This window comes from Anomalospiza imberbis, unplaced genomic scaffold (assembly GCF_031753505.1).
Source record: "Anomalospiza imberbis isolate Cuckoo-Finch-1a 21T00152 unplaced genomic scaffold, ASM3175350v1 scaffold_53, whole genome shotgun sequence".
Taxonomy (NCBI): Eukaryota; Metazoa; Chordata; class Aves; order Passeriformes; family Viduidae; genus Anomalospiza; species Anomalospiza imberbis.
The window spans coordinates 915344-928045 of NW_027100141.1; the positions used below are offsets into that span (position 1 = coordinate 915344).

At 56.1% G+C, this 12702-nt stretch overlaps 1 protein-coding gene across 1 annotated transcript; it reads left to right on the top strand.

The window, feature by feature from the left end:
- Window positions 1-2136: 2136 nt before the first annotated feature.
- LOC137467170 (olfactory receptor 14J1-like) lies at window positions 2137-2622 on the top strand (the record flags this gene model as incomplete). Its single annotated transcript, XM_068178713.1, has 1 exon — window positions 2137-2622. A coding segment is annotated over one exon (486 nt), but the record flags the coding sequence as incomplete, so codon positions are not given.
- Between the last annotated feature and the right edge of the window lie 10080 nt (window positions 2623-12702).

A 12702-nucleotide genomic window follows, 5' to 3' on the forward strand; every position in this document is an offset into this window, starting at 1 on the left:
CTCTGGATGAGCAGCTCTTCTCCCAGCCCAGCAGGGCTGGGGCACTGCCTGCAGCCAGCCCGGGCACAGCACAGAGGCACAGAGAGCTTCCATCAGTCAGGGCTGGGAAGGTGCTGAGAAGTGCCTGGGGCAGAATCACTGGCAGCCCTTGGCACAGGAACCTCTGGCTGCAGGACAATGCAGCCGCAGCTCCTGGAGTGATCTCCTACAGCTGGAACATCCCAATGCCCACTGACCCTGTGAGTACAACTCTGAGTATTTCTGGTGTAGGGGAGGTGAAATGCTCATGAAGCTCTGACATGCTGAGGGGTTCTGATCAGTCATAGAATATATCCAAGAAAATGATTTTGATAAAAATGAGGCAATTTCCTAAGAATTTATATTCAGTTTCCTACTATTGGAGAATGGCAGGGAGGGAGGAATACATATTAACGGTTGATTAGGAATTTTGACAAGAGCCTGAGACATCTGAACTGTAACTTTTAGTGATCAATAGGTTCACAGTAGATCCCTAATGTGCTTTCAGCCACTCTGCCCATTGACAGCACCAGCATCACCTTTGTTGGAGCCATCAGGCTCAGTCTGAGCTGTCCTTTCTCCAAGCTGCAAACAGAACCTGCCCCCAGCCAGTGCCCTGCAAAGAGGCAGGGTTCTGTCAGGCCAAGGAGAGTGCACAGAGATTTGGGGTCTGTGAGTCCTGGCAGGGAGAGATCAGGCACAGGGAAACACCTGCAGGAGGAAAATCCCCAAGAAGAAGAGAGACTATGAGGGAAGGAGAGAAAGCAAAACCCAGGACTGCTGTGGCAGGGAGAGTTTAGAGATGTCCAGAGGATCCCCTCCAGTGCAGCCCCTCCCTCTGAACAAGCCCCCTCCCTCCTGTCCCCCCAGCCAAGCCTCTGCCCTCAGGGCCGGGGCTCCAAGGCGTGCAGCCCCTCCTGTGCAGGCAGAGCTGCAGCAGAGCCGTGGGGCAGCTCTGCAGCCCCGGGCCCAGTTCCCTCTGCAGAGCACAGGGCTGGGAGCAGCTGCCCGGCACTGGGGGCTCTGGGAGGGGGCACAGCTGGCTCAGGGTGACACAGCTGTCCCCAGTGCCCGGCTCTGGGCAGTGCTGTCAGTGCAGCCAGGGAAGGAGCTGCATCTCCCTGCATCCAGTGCCATCAGAAGGACACTTGGAAGTCTCCCTGAGATTTCAGTCCAGGCTGGGAGCTTCAATCCAGGGTGCAAACCTGTCCTAGATCATCTATGAGTTATAAGATTGATGGGGAAAGGCAGAGGTGTTGTGACACTGAAAATGCTGTTGGGTTGTTGAAATGAGCAACATGAGTCCTTGGCTAGAAATGTGGAGCTGGGCTGTGGTGGATCCATCTGCTCTCAGCAGTGCTTGGTGATATTTTAGAGAAAGCATGGGAAGGTGATCACCCTTCTCCTGAGAGAGGTTAAAGCCCAGAGAAACTCTGAACAGGTCAGAATGACAGACCATCTGCCCTCACTCTCCTCTCATCACTTTGCCTCACAGTTCTGTTCTGTTGCTCTGTTCTTCCTGGGGGCAGCAGAAATTCTGAGGGTTTCTGATATCCAAGAACACCAGCAGTGATATGGGGGTTCTTAAAAAGAAAACCTCAGAACTCTTGAACACAAAATGGTGTCTGTCTGTGGCACAGAGGAGGGTGTATGGGAAATGGATTTGATTTTGGTTACAGGTATCTCCTCTAACTCTTCTCTGTCCTTTCTCCATGAACAGGTCACCATGTGCAGCCACAGCCAATGTCCAACAGCAGCTCCATCAGCCACTTCCTCCTGCTGGCACTGGCAGACACGCGGCAGCTGCAGCTCCTGCACTTCTGCCTCTTCCTGGGCATCTCCCTGGCTGCCCTCCTGGGCAATGGCCTCATCATCAGCGCCGTAGCCTGCGGCCACCACCTGCAGACGCCCATGTTCTTCTTCCTGCTCAACCTGGCCCTCAGTGACCTGGGCTCCATCTGCACCACTGTCCCCAAAGCCATGCACAATTCCCTCTGGGACACCACCACCATCTCCTACATGGGATGTGCTGCTCAGCTCTTTTTCTTTCTCTTGTTCATCTCAGCAGAGTTTTCCCTCCTGACCGTCATGTGCTACGACCGCTACGTGTCCATCTGCAAACCCCTGCACTACGGGACTCTCCTGGGCAGCAGAGCTTGTGCCCACATGGCAGCAGCTGCCTGGGCCAGTGCCTTTCTCAATGCACTGCTGCACACAGCCAATACATTTTCCCTGCCCCTGTGCCATGGCAATGCCCTGGGCCAGTTCTTCTGTGAAATCCCACACATCCTCAAGCTCTCCTGCTCCAATTCCCACCTTAGAGAAATTGGGCTCATTGCTGTTAGTGCCTGTTTGGTATTTGGTTGTTTTGTGTTCATTGTTTTCTCCTATGTGCAGATCTTCAGGGCTGTGCTGAGGATCCCCTCTGAGCAGGGACGGCACAAAGCCTTTTCCACCTGCCTCCCTCACCTTGCCGTGGTCTCTCTGTTCGTCAGCACTGCAGCGTTTGCCAATCTCAAGCCATCTTCCCTCTCCTCCCTATCCCTGGATCTGGCCCTGTCAGTTCTGTACTCGGTGGTGCCTCCAGCCCTGAACCCCCTCATCTACAGCCTGAGGAACCAGGAGCTCAAGGCTTCAGTGTGGACACTGATGACTGGATGCTTTCAGGGACATTAAACTGCTGGCCAATTTCTGCAAATCACTTGTAATAAAAGTCATCTTTGATACATCTTGTTGGTTTCATTTTGGAGGTTCATTTTCTTTGTTTTGTTTTCTAAATATTTTCCACAAGGAAATGCCATTTTTTGTGACATTTCTCACTTTGTTTCTCTCCACCTTCCTGTGGCTACATACTGGGTCAATGAGGGGCTGCGCTATTAGTGGCTTTAAAGGAACTCAAGGATCTCCCAGCAAAGTCTTCTGCAGAGATGCCCTTTTGTTGCCTTCTCTGGAGCTGCAGAAGCAATGTCTGTGTGCAGAGCTGGGGGCAGATCAGTGCTGGCACAGCAGCCCTGCTCCTGCTGGCCACACCGTTCCTGATCCAGGCCAGGACCAATTGGCCTTCTTGGCCACCTGGGCACACTGCTGGCTCATGTTCAGCCTGCTGTCCATCAGTCCCTGCAGGTCCCGTTCTGCCTGGCTGCTGTCCAGCCACTCTGTCCGCAGCCTTTAGCGCTGCAGGGGTTGTTGTGGCCAAAGTACAGGACCTGGCACTTGGAGTTGCTAAACCTCACCTTGTTGGATCTGGCCCCTGGATCCAGCCTTCCAGATCCCTCTGCCAAGCCCTCCTACCCTCCAGCAGAGCAACACTCACATCCAGCATGGAGTCATCTGCAAAGATGTCCTTGGTTGCACGGGTCCCCTCAGTGTCACAATGTCCCTTTGGTTACAGCAGGCCCGGCACTGTCACACTGGTTGCCTTGGTTCCATGGGGCCCCAAAATGTGACAATGGACTCCTTGGTTCCATGGGGCATCACAGTGTCACAATGCTCTCCTTGGTCCCGGAGTTTCACAGTGGCCCCTTGGTTCCATGGGGCCCCAGAGTGTCACAAAGGCACCATGGTTACATGAGGTCCCACACTGTCACAATGCTCTCTGTGGTTCCACAAGTCCCCTCAGTGTCCCAATGGACTCCTTGTTTCCACGAGGCCACACAGTGTCACAACAGCCTTCCAGATTCCTTGAGGCCCCAGAGTGTCACAGTGGCCTCTTGGTTCCACAAGGTCCTGCAGTGTCACAGTGGCCCCTTGGTTCCACAAGGTCCTGCAGTGTCACAATGTCCCCATGGTTCCATGAGGCCCCGCAGTGTCAGAACGGCCCCTTGGTTCCACTGGGCCCTGGACTCTCCCAATGCTCTCCTTGGTTTTGCAGTGTCAAAATGGTGAAACCCCTCGGTTCCAGGAGGCCCCGCAGTGTCACAATGGCCTCTGTGGTTCCACGAGGACCCAGTGTCACGGGTGACTCCCTGGTTCCATTTGGCCCCAGAGCACCACAATGGAGCCCTGGTTCTAGGGGGCTGCACAGTGTCACCATGGTCCTCTTAGTTACACGAGGCCCTGCAGTGTCACAATGGCCCCAGAGTGTCCCAATCATCACAGAATGACAGAATCAAATAGGCTGGAAAAGACCTTTGGGATCATCAAGTCCAACCAATGCCCTAAAACTGCCTTGTCACCCAGACCATGCCACTAAGTGCCACTGGAGAGGGACAGTGACTCTGCCACCTCCCCCCCTGGCCTGCCCATTCCAATGCCCACTCACCCTTTCTGTGAAGAACTTCTTCCTGTTGTCCAGCCTAAACCTCCCCTGGTGCAGCTCAAGGCTGTGTCTTCTTGTCCTGCCCTCCAGCAGATCCACACTCACACCAGCTTGGTGTCATCTGCACATTTGGTGATGGTGGGCTCGATCCCCTCACCCAGATCATCAGTGAAGATGTTAAACAGGACTGGGCCCAACACAGATCCCTGGGGGACAGCACCAGGGACTGGACACCAGCTGGATGCAGCACCATCCCCACCGCTCTCTGGGCCCAGCCTCCAGCCAGCTCTTCAATCTCCCAGCGAGGAGGGAACCTGCCCAAGCCATGGGTGCAGCTTTTCCAGGGAATGCTGTCAGAGACAGTGTCAAAGGCTTTGCTGAAGTCCAGATGGACACATCCACAGCCTTTCCCACATCCATAGCTGGGTCACCTGGTTATAAAAGGAGATCAGGTTGCTCAGGCAGGACCTGCCCCCCCCCCTAAATCCACGCTGGCTGGCTCTGATCCCTCGGCCATCCTGTGGGTGCCCTGTGATGGCACTCAGGGTGATCTGTTCCAGAACCTTGCCGGGCACCAAGGTCAGGCTGACAGGCCTGGAGTTCCCCAGATCCTCCTTCCAGCCCATCTTGGGGATGGGCTCACACTGGTACCTCCAGTGCTCTGGCACCTCCCTGGTGAGCCAGGACTGATGGTAAATGATGGACAGCAGCTTGGGGAGCTCATCCACCAGCTCCCTCATCCCCCTAGGATGGATCCCATCTGATCCCATACACCTGTGAGCATCTGAGTGGCTCAGCAGGTCACCAGCTGCTTCCTCCTGGATTACAGGGGGGCTGTTCTGCTCTGTGTGCCCATCCACCAGCTCAGGAGAACTCTTGTCCTGAGGACAACCTGTACTAATATTGAAAATTGATACAAACAAGGTGTTAAGTAGCTTGGCCTTTTCCTTATCTTTAGTTCCTGTATTCTCCACTGCATCCAAAGAGTAGAGGTTCTCCTTCCCACTCCATTTGCTATAAATTTTTTTATAAAAACATGTTTTATTCTTTTTACAGAAGCTGCCAGGTTAAGTTTTAATCAAGCTTTCACCTCTCAACTTCTCTTTCTGCAAGGCCTAACAACATCCTTAAACACTTCCTGAGTTGCTGGTCCTTTTTTTTTTTTGAGTTCCCACAAAAGCTCCATGGGCAGCCAGGGCAGTAATTTTCCTCACCAGCTCATCTTTGGCCACACTGGGACAGGCTGCTCCTTCCCCCTTGGGATTACTTTCTTGAAATGTGTCCATCCTCCCTGGACCCCTTTGTTTTTAAGGGCTGTTTCCCTTAAAAAAATCAGTACCTGATTTGGTACTCCCCAAATCTGCATCCTAAATAGGCCAAAGTCTGCCCTTCCTAATTCCAGTGTGGAAGTTTTGTTGCTGCCCCTCCTTCTTTCACAGAACATTGAAAACTTGATTATTTCCTGGTCACTGTGCCCCAGGCAGCCAACGACCCCCACATCTGCCACCAGCCCTTCTCTGTTTGTGAGCAGCAGGGGACAGAGCTTTCCTTGGCAGTGGAGTGTTACCAAAAATTCGGCAAAACAGAAAACTCCTTCACACCAATGCAGCATTAAGAAGCAGCATTCTTTATTCAGCCGGGTGCACGGGGGATAGCTCCTCCCAAAGCCGAGCATGCTGAGTGCAGGAAAGTTTCTGTTCATATTCTGTATTTTGCACACATGTTCACTGATTGTCCTGGACTAAACACACATCTGATAATAATTTCCCCAGAATCATTAACATATTTCCCCTCCCCTTTACCCATGCTCTCTTCTGTCCTGGGGGTCTCTCTGGTGGTCCCTGGTGGTCGTGGACCCCAATGTTCCCATGGGCCTGGCTGAGCTGGCAGGACACTGAGGCTGGTGAACTTCCAGATCCCCTTCTGACACAATGGGCATTGTGTGGTTTCCATAGGCCTGGGGTTTTGGAGAACAAGCTCCAGGTGTCAGCTCACCTGGTGGAGACAATTTATCATCTGGTAACATGAGGTCACAGAGTGGACTATGACATCACATGAGTGATCTATGATGGAATGGTCCATGACATCACAGAGTGGTTTATATGAGGTCATCAAGAAGCTATGACATCATAGGTCATCTCTGTGACATCACAGAGCAGGCTGTGACATCACAGGGCAGCTGTGTGACATCCCAGGAGGGCTGTGTGAGGTCACTGGGTTGGTCACTCTGCCTCAGCTCCCCCTCACAGTTTCTCCCAACAAGTCCAATGCTGTTCATGCCTAGTGGGATCCCTGTCCCCCGGTATCCCCCCGGTCCACCTGGAGCCACAGCCTCCACCAAAGGATGTTCCACAGGATCCCCCCCAGAGCCTGACATGGGGAAAAGGGGCCAGGGCTGTGTGACCAGGACATCAAGGACGTGGATTATCCAGCTCTCTGTGGCCTGGGTTGGGTTCCCTAGGGCAGGAAAGATGTCGTGCAGCTGGAGCAGGGTTAGGGAAGGGCCTCCAAGGTGGGGCTGGAGCCCTTGGGCTGTGAGCAGAGGCTGAGGGAGCTGGACTTGTCCAGCCTGGAACAGGGAAGGCTGAGGGGCTCCTCATCCCAGCCTGGCAGTGCCAGCGAGGAGGGGATGGAGAACACAGAGCCAGGCTCTTCACTGGGGGCTGGTGGGACACAAAAGCCAGTGGGTGGAAGGGGAAAGAGGGCCGGTCAGCCAGGCCAGGAGGAGATGAAATGAGTCAGGCTGGTTTCAGCATTTCCTCAACACCAAAAGCAGCCTGACCTCCCTTCTCCATCCACCACTGACAGCTTTGCAAATCAGGAATTGTTTGAGCTGTTTTGCCCCCACTGCAGGACAATCATCCTGATACAAGAACTTAATTGTGTTTATTTCTACCACAGAACCACATTTGTGTAAAATCAATTCTAGTATGGAAATCACTTGTGGATGGTGGACTCATCAGACACTGCTGGGATGTTGCACATAGCTCAGGGAAGAGTGTGATTGTTATTAAATTGTGTCGTGTTCAACCATGGTCTGTTGGCCATGAAGAGAAACTTTCTGTGCCTCTGAGTCTCACCAGTTCCTGACCCCCAAAGGACACAAACCTGATGAGTTTTGGTTCCCACTCCAGCGGTGGCGCTTGGATCTCCCTCCATCCCCAGAGCAGAGCTCCCTTCTCCCAGAAAGTCCCTGGCAATGCAGGGATAAAGGAAACAGGACAGGCTGTGGGGATCAGGGGCAGGGCACGGCCAGGGATTTGGGGTGGTTGTGAGCCCAGGGCAGGACCCGGCCCTTGGCCTTGGTGAACCTCATCCAATTGTCCTGGGCCCATGGCTCCAGCCTGTCCAGATCCCTCTGCAGAGCTTCCTGCCCTCCAGCACAGCCACACTCCCACCCAGCTTGGGCTCACCTGGGAACTGACTGAGGGTGCCCTCGATGGCCTCGTCCAGATCAGCAATCAAGAGATTTCACTGACCTGGCCCCAGTCGTGCGCCCTGGGGACACCCCTGGGTGTGACTCCATTCCTCAGCTGCTCTGAGTGCCAGGGCTTGGATGAGGGAAATGGTGGGGAGGGGTTGGGGACAAAGTGTGATTGATTGTCAGCCATGAAGGGTCTTGATTTTCACATTTATTCAGACTGCATTAGGAGGTGCTGGGGATCAACATCAATTGGACATTGCTGATATCAATCTATAAACAGGAAAAAAAATCTCTCAGCACTGTTTCCAATATAGCATATTCACTTTGAATACACTACGGAAATCTGTCTAATTAACCAGAGAAGAATTGAGGACTTGAATTATTACCAAGGGCTTTTCTTGTCTTGGGTGTTTTGAACAAAATCTCATGTTTTGAAAATCTCGTGTTTATGAGATTTTCTCATGGAATTCCTGAACGGAAGAGCTCAAGAAAGAAGAGGCCTCTGGAGTAGGAAAATTCATCAGCAGCCTCCAAGTGGCTGAGGATCCATCCCCATCAGAGCAGCAATGACCAGCAATGGGCACAGCTTTGTGGCTGTCCCAGCTCTGGGATGGGCCCTGGGCCTGGAGCAGGAGCAGCTCTGGAGGGCCCCAAGGCCGGGCTCTTGTGCTGGCCTGGGCAGATGGGATGGCAGCAGGGGCTGCAGAGCTCTCAGCACCTCAGCCCGAGGGGAGCAGGGCACCCAGGGAGCCTCCTTTGGCCTTGGCCAAGCCCCTTCCCCCATGGCTGGGGCTGAGTCCTGGCTGAGCTGCAGCTGCTGCTGTGCCCTGGCCAGGGGCTGAGGCCGTGGGGCCAGTGGCCAGAGCAGCCTGGGCTGAGCAGAGCTGTGGGGCCAGAGCCGGCTGGGCTGTGCTGGGGAGAGGCCCTTGGTGCTGCACAGAGCTCAGGGCAGCTGGCAGAGCTTGCAGGGAGCTGGGCTGGGCTCAGAGAGCCTGGCACAGAAACCATCAGTGTCCATCCCAGCCTGGCTGAGCGTGCAGGGCAGGACTCAGCCCAGGCCTTGTGGGGCAGGGCCAGCGCCTGTGCAAGGCATGGAAAACAGGCGAGTGCCCGAGAGAGGAGGCTGCTCTGTGCCCTTGGGGGCATGGACACAGCAGGAACACTCAGGAGCCCAAAGAGCCTCCATGGCTGTGCTTGAGACCAAGGCTGGAGCAGGGAAATGCAGGGCTGCTGCGCCATGGGGAGGGCATTGAATTCCAGCACACACCTCAGCTCTCTGACGGTCCCGGCACCATGCTGGGCCCTGTTCCAGGCTGGAGCAGAGCAGATGTTGATGGCACAGGAGCCCTGCGGGGCTGGCAGGGACCTGCAGCTTGCAAGGTGCTCTGCTCCCCCTCAGCTCCTCTCTGAGAGATCCAATCCCAGCTCGGCACCTCAGGGCACAAGTGGCCCTGCCTGGTCATGGGCACACAGCTGATGTTGACACACAGGGTTAGGAATTAGAAGGGTATTGATTACAAATAGATATTTAGATTATATATATATTGTTTAATATTTGCTGCATTTTACTGTGCTAACTGCCTGTCATGGGAAGACAGGGTGGGCCTGCGAGAGCAATATGAAAGAATGCAAGGATGTGTGATAAGGGAAGGACGACGTTCATCAAAACAGGACAAAGTTACAAGGCTACCAAGATAGTAAGGCTCCTCAGAGCCCCAAACCAGATTAGACCAACCTCATGGTTTGGACTGTGACTACACTGTCCCAATGTCCCACCTCTGTCTATCCCAATATCCCAGCTCTGGCTATCCTAATATCCTGGCTCTGGCTATCCCAATATCCCAGCTCTGGCTATCCCAATGGCCCAGCTCTGGCTATCCCAGTATCCTGGCTCTGGCTATCCCAGTATCCCAGCTCTGGCTGTCCCAATATCCTGGCTCTGGCTATCCCAATATCCCAGCTCTGGCTATCCCAATATCCCAACTCTGGCTATGCCAATGTCCTGGCTCTGGCTATCCAAATACCCCAGCTCTGCCTATCCCAGTATCCCAGCTCTGGCTGTTCCAATATACAGCTCTAGCTATCCCAATATCCTGGCCCTGGCTATCCCAATGTCCCAGCTCTGGCTATCCCAATATCCAAAGTCTGGCTATCCCATTGTCGCAGCTCTGGCTATCCCAATATCCAAAGTCTGGCTATCCCCAAGTCCCAGCTCTGGCTATCCCAATATCCAAAGTCTGGCTATCCCAATGTCCCAGCTCTGGCAAGCCTAATATCCCAGCTCTGGCTATCCCAAAGTCCCAGCTCAGCTCCCACCCCCATCTCCGGTGTCTGCGGCTCCATTCTGCCCCGCTCGCTGTCGCAGTGCTCGCAGGGAGTCCCGTCAACGTCCCCCACAGTCAAGGACTGGGGGACCTCCGGGCTGGACTCCAACAGTGCCACTTGCAGGGACTTCGGGGAGTGGAGAACTGGGGGGACACGGAGATTTGGGTGAGCTGAGGAGGCTAAAAGTGAAAGTTTGGGGATCCAGGCGGGTCCACAGGCCAAGGAAAGGGGGAACATGAAGAGCTGGCAGAGTTGGAAAAGAGGTTCAGAGGCTAAGAGCCAAGGAAAGGGGGTGCAGGGACAGTGATTATGAATTGTAGGGAGTAGTTCAGCATGTCACATGGGGGCGAAGTTTAGGTTTTAGGTTTTTTAGCACATTGTAGATGGTACAAGATGGAGGATACAAGCTGCTCTCTCGAGTGCCATCAGTAGTTGCCCGATGTGGAGTTCGCAAACTCCCAGACACCTACAGAGCGGCCCCCGGGGAAATCACACTCTATATGGACTGGGCATCCCAGAAATGGGGCTGGGACCCCCAGACATCCCTCCCCATAAACCTGACCACCCCAGAAATAGGCTGGAACCCCCAGAGGCCCCTCCCGATGGACTGGGCACTCCAGAAATGAGGCTGGGACCCCCACACAACGCTTCCCGATTAGACTAAATTCCCCAGAAATGGGGCTGGGACCACCAGAAATAGGAGATGGAGCTCCAGAGACCACTCCCGATGGGCCTGGGATCTCCAGACTGGGGCTAGGAACCCCACACATGAGCCACGCCAACTTGCTTCCATGCCCCACCCTCAGCATCGAACTAAGCAATCAGCGCCAGGAACAATCAGCGTGGGAATGCCTTCCGCATCGACCAATCAGATCGCTCTCTCATTCTTGCTCAACTCCTTCATTGTGACATCACAAGCGGCCATGATGCTCAGCCCATCCCCACTATGATGTCGCTGCGCTCCCATTGGCTGTTGGGCAGAGGGCGGGGCTTGCCAGACTATAAAAGGCATGTGCCGGGGCACAGGGCTCAGTGCGGGCCCAGCGATGGGAGCGGTAGCAGAGCAGCATTAGCACCCGGGAGGGGCCATCGGCTGCGGAGGGTGGCCAGCGGCGGGGACTGCCCTAAGGTGAGGAGGGAGGACACCGACAGAACATGCCCCAGGGCAACGAGCACCGAGAGCGGCGGAGCATCGCTCCTGAGCGAGGAGGATGGTGCTGGGAGCATTCCCGGCTCGTGTGTAAACCTGTTGTCCCTGGTAGGCCTCGGCCTCCGGGTGCTGGGGCCCTGGGTAGACCTGTTGTCTCGGCCCTGTCTTGGCTTACCTCCGCCCGGCCCCTGGGTAGACCTGCTGTCCTGGCCGGCCTTAGCCTCCGGCCGCGTAGCCCCTGGGTAGACCTGTTGAAATGGCCGGCCTCGTCCTCCAGGCGCCCGAACTCTGGACAGACCTGATTTCCTGGCCATCCTCGGCCTCCGGCCGCCTGGCCAATGGGTAGACCTGTTGTCTCGGCTCCGTCTTGGCTTACCTCTGCCCGGCCCGTGGGTAGACCTCTCTCCCGGGCCAGACTCGGCCTTCAGGCACTAGGATCTTGGGTAGACCTGTTGTCTCGGCCCCGTCTTGGCTTACTCCTCCCGGCTTGTGGGTCGACCTGTTGTCCTTGCCGGCCTTAGCCTCCGGCCACCTGTCCCCTGGGTAGACCTGTTGCCCTGGCCGGCCTCAGCCACCAGGCGCCGGACCCGTGGGTAGACCTGTTTCCCTGGCCGGACTCGGGCACCAGGCGCCGGGACCGTGGGTACACATGTAGCCCTGGCTGGACTCGCGCTCTAGGCGCCGTGACCGTGGGAAGACCTGTTGTCTCGGCCCCGTCTTGGCTTACCTCCGCCCGGCCCGTGGGTCGACCTGTTGCCCTGGCTGGCCTCGGCCTGCGGCCGACAGGCCCATTGGTAGACCTGTGGGCCTGGCCGGCCTCGGCCTCCGCCTGCCTGGCTTGTGGGTAGACCTGTTGTTTTGGCCGGCCTTAGCCTCCGGTCGCCTGGTCTCTGGGTACACCTGTGGCCCTGGCCGGACTTGGCCTCCAGGCGCCGGGTCTCTGGGTAGACATGTTGCCCTTGCCGGCCTTAGCCTCCGGCCGACCGGCCCGTGGGTAGACCTGTTGTCTCGGACCTGTCTTGGCTTACCTCCGCCCGGCCCATGGGTAGACCCTGTGACCTTGCCGGCCTAAGCCCCAGAGGCCGGGCGGCTGGAGGCTAAGGCCGGCCAGCACAGCAGGTCTACCCAAAGGCCGGTCGGCCAGAGGCTAAGGCCGGCATGGGGAACAGGTCTCCCCACGGTCCCGGCGCCTGGAGGCCGAGGCCCGCCGGGGACAGCAGGTCTACCCTGGGCCCCGGCGCCTGGAGGCCGAGGCTGGCCACGGCAACTGTTCTACCCACGTGTCCGGCGCCTGCCGGCCGAGACCGGCCAGGGCAACTGGTCTACGCATGGGCCCGGCGCCTGGAGGCCGAGACCGGCCAGGGCAACAGGTCTACCCATGGGCCGGTCCACCAGAGACCAAGTCCGGCCCATGGGTAAGGCTAAGGCCGGCCAGACCAAGGGAGACAGGTCTACCCAGGGGCTGGGCGGAGGAAAGCCAAGACAAGGCCTAGAAAACAGGTCTACCCATGGGCCGGATGGCCGGAG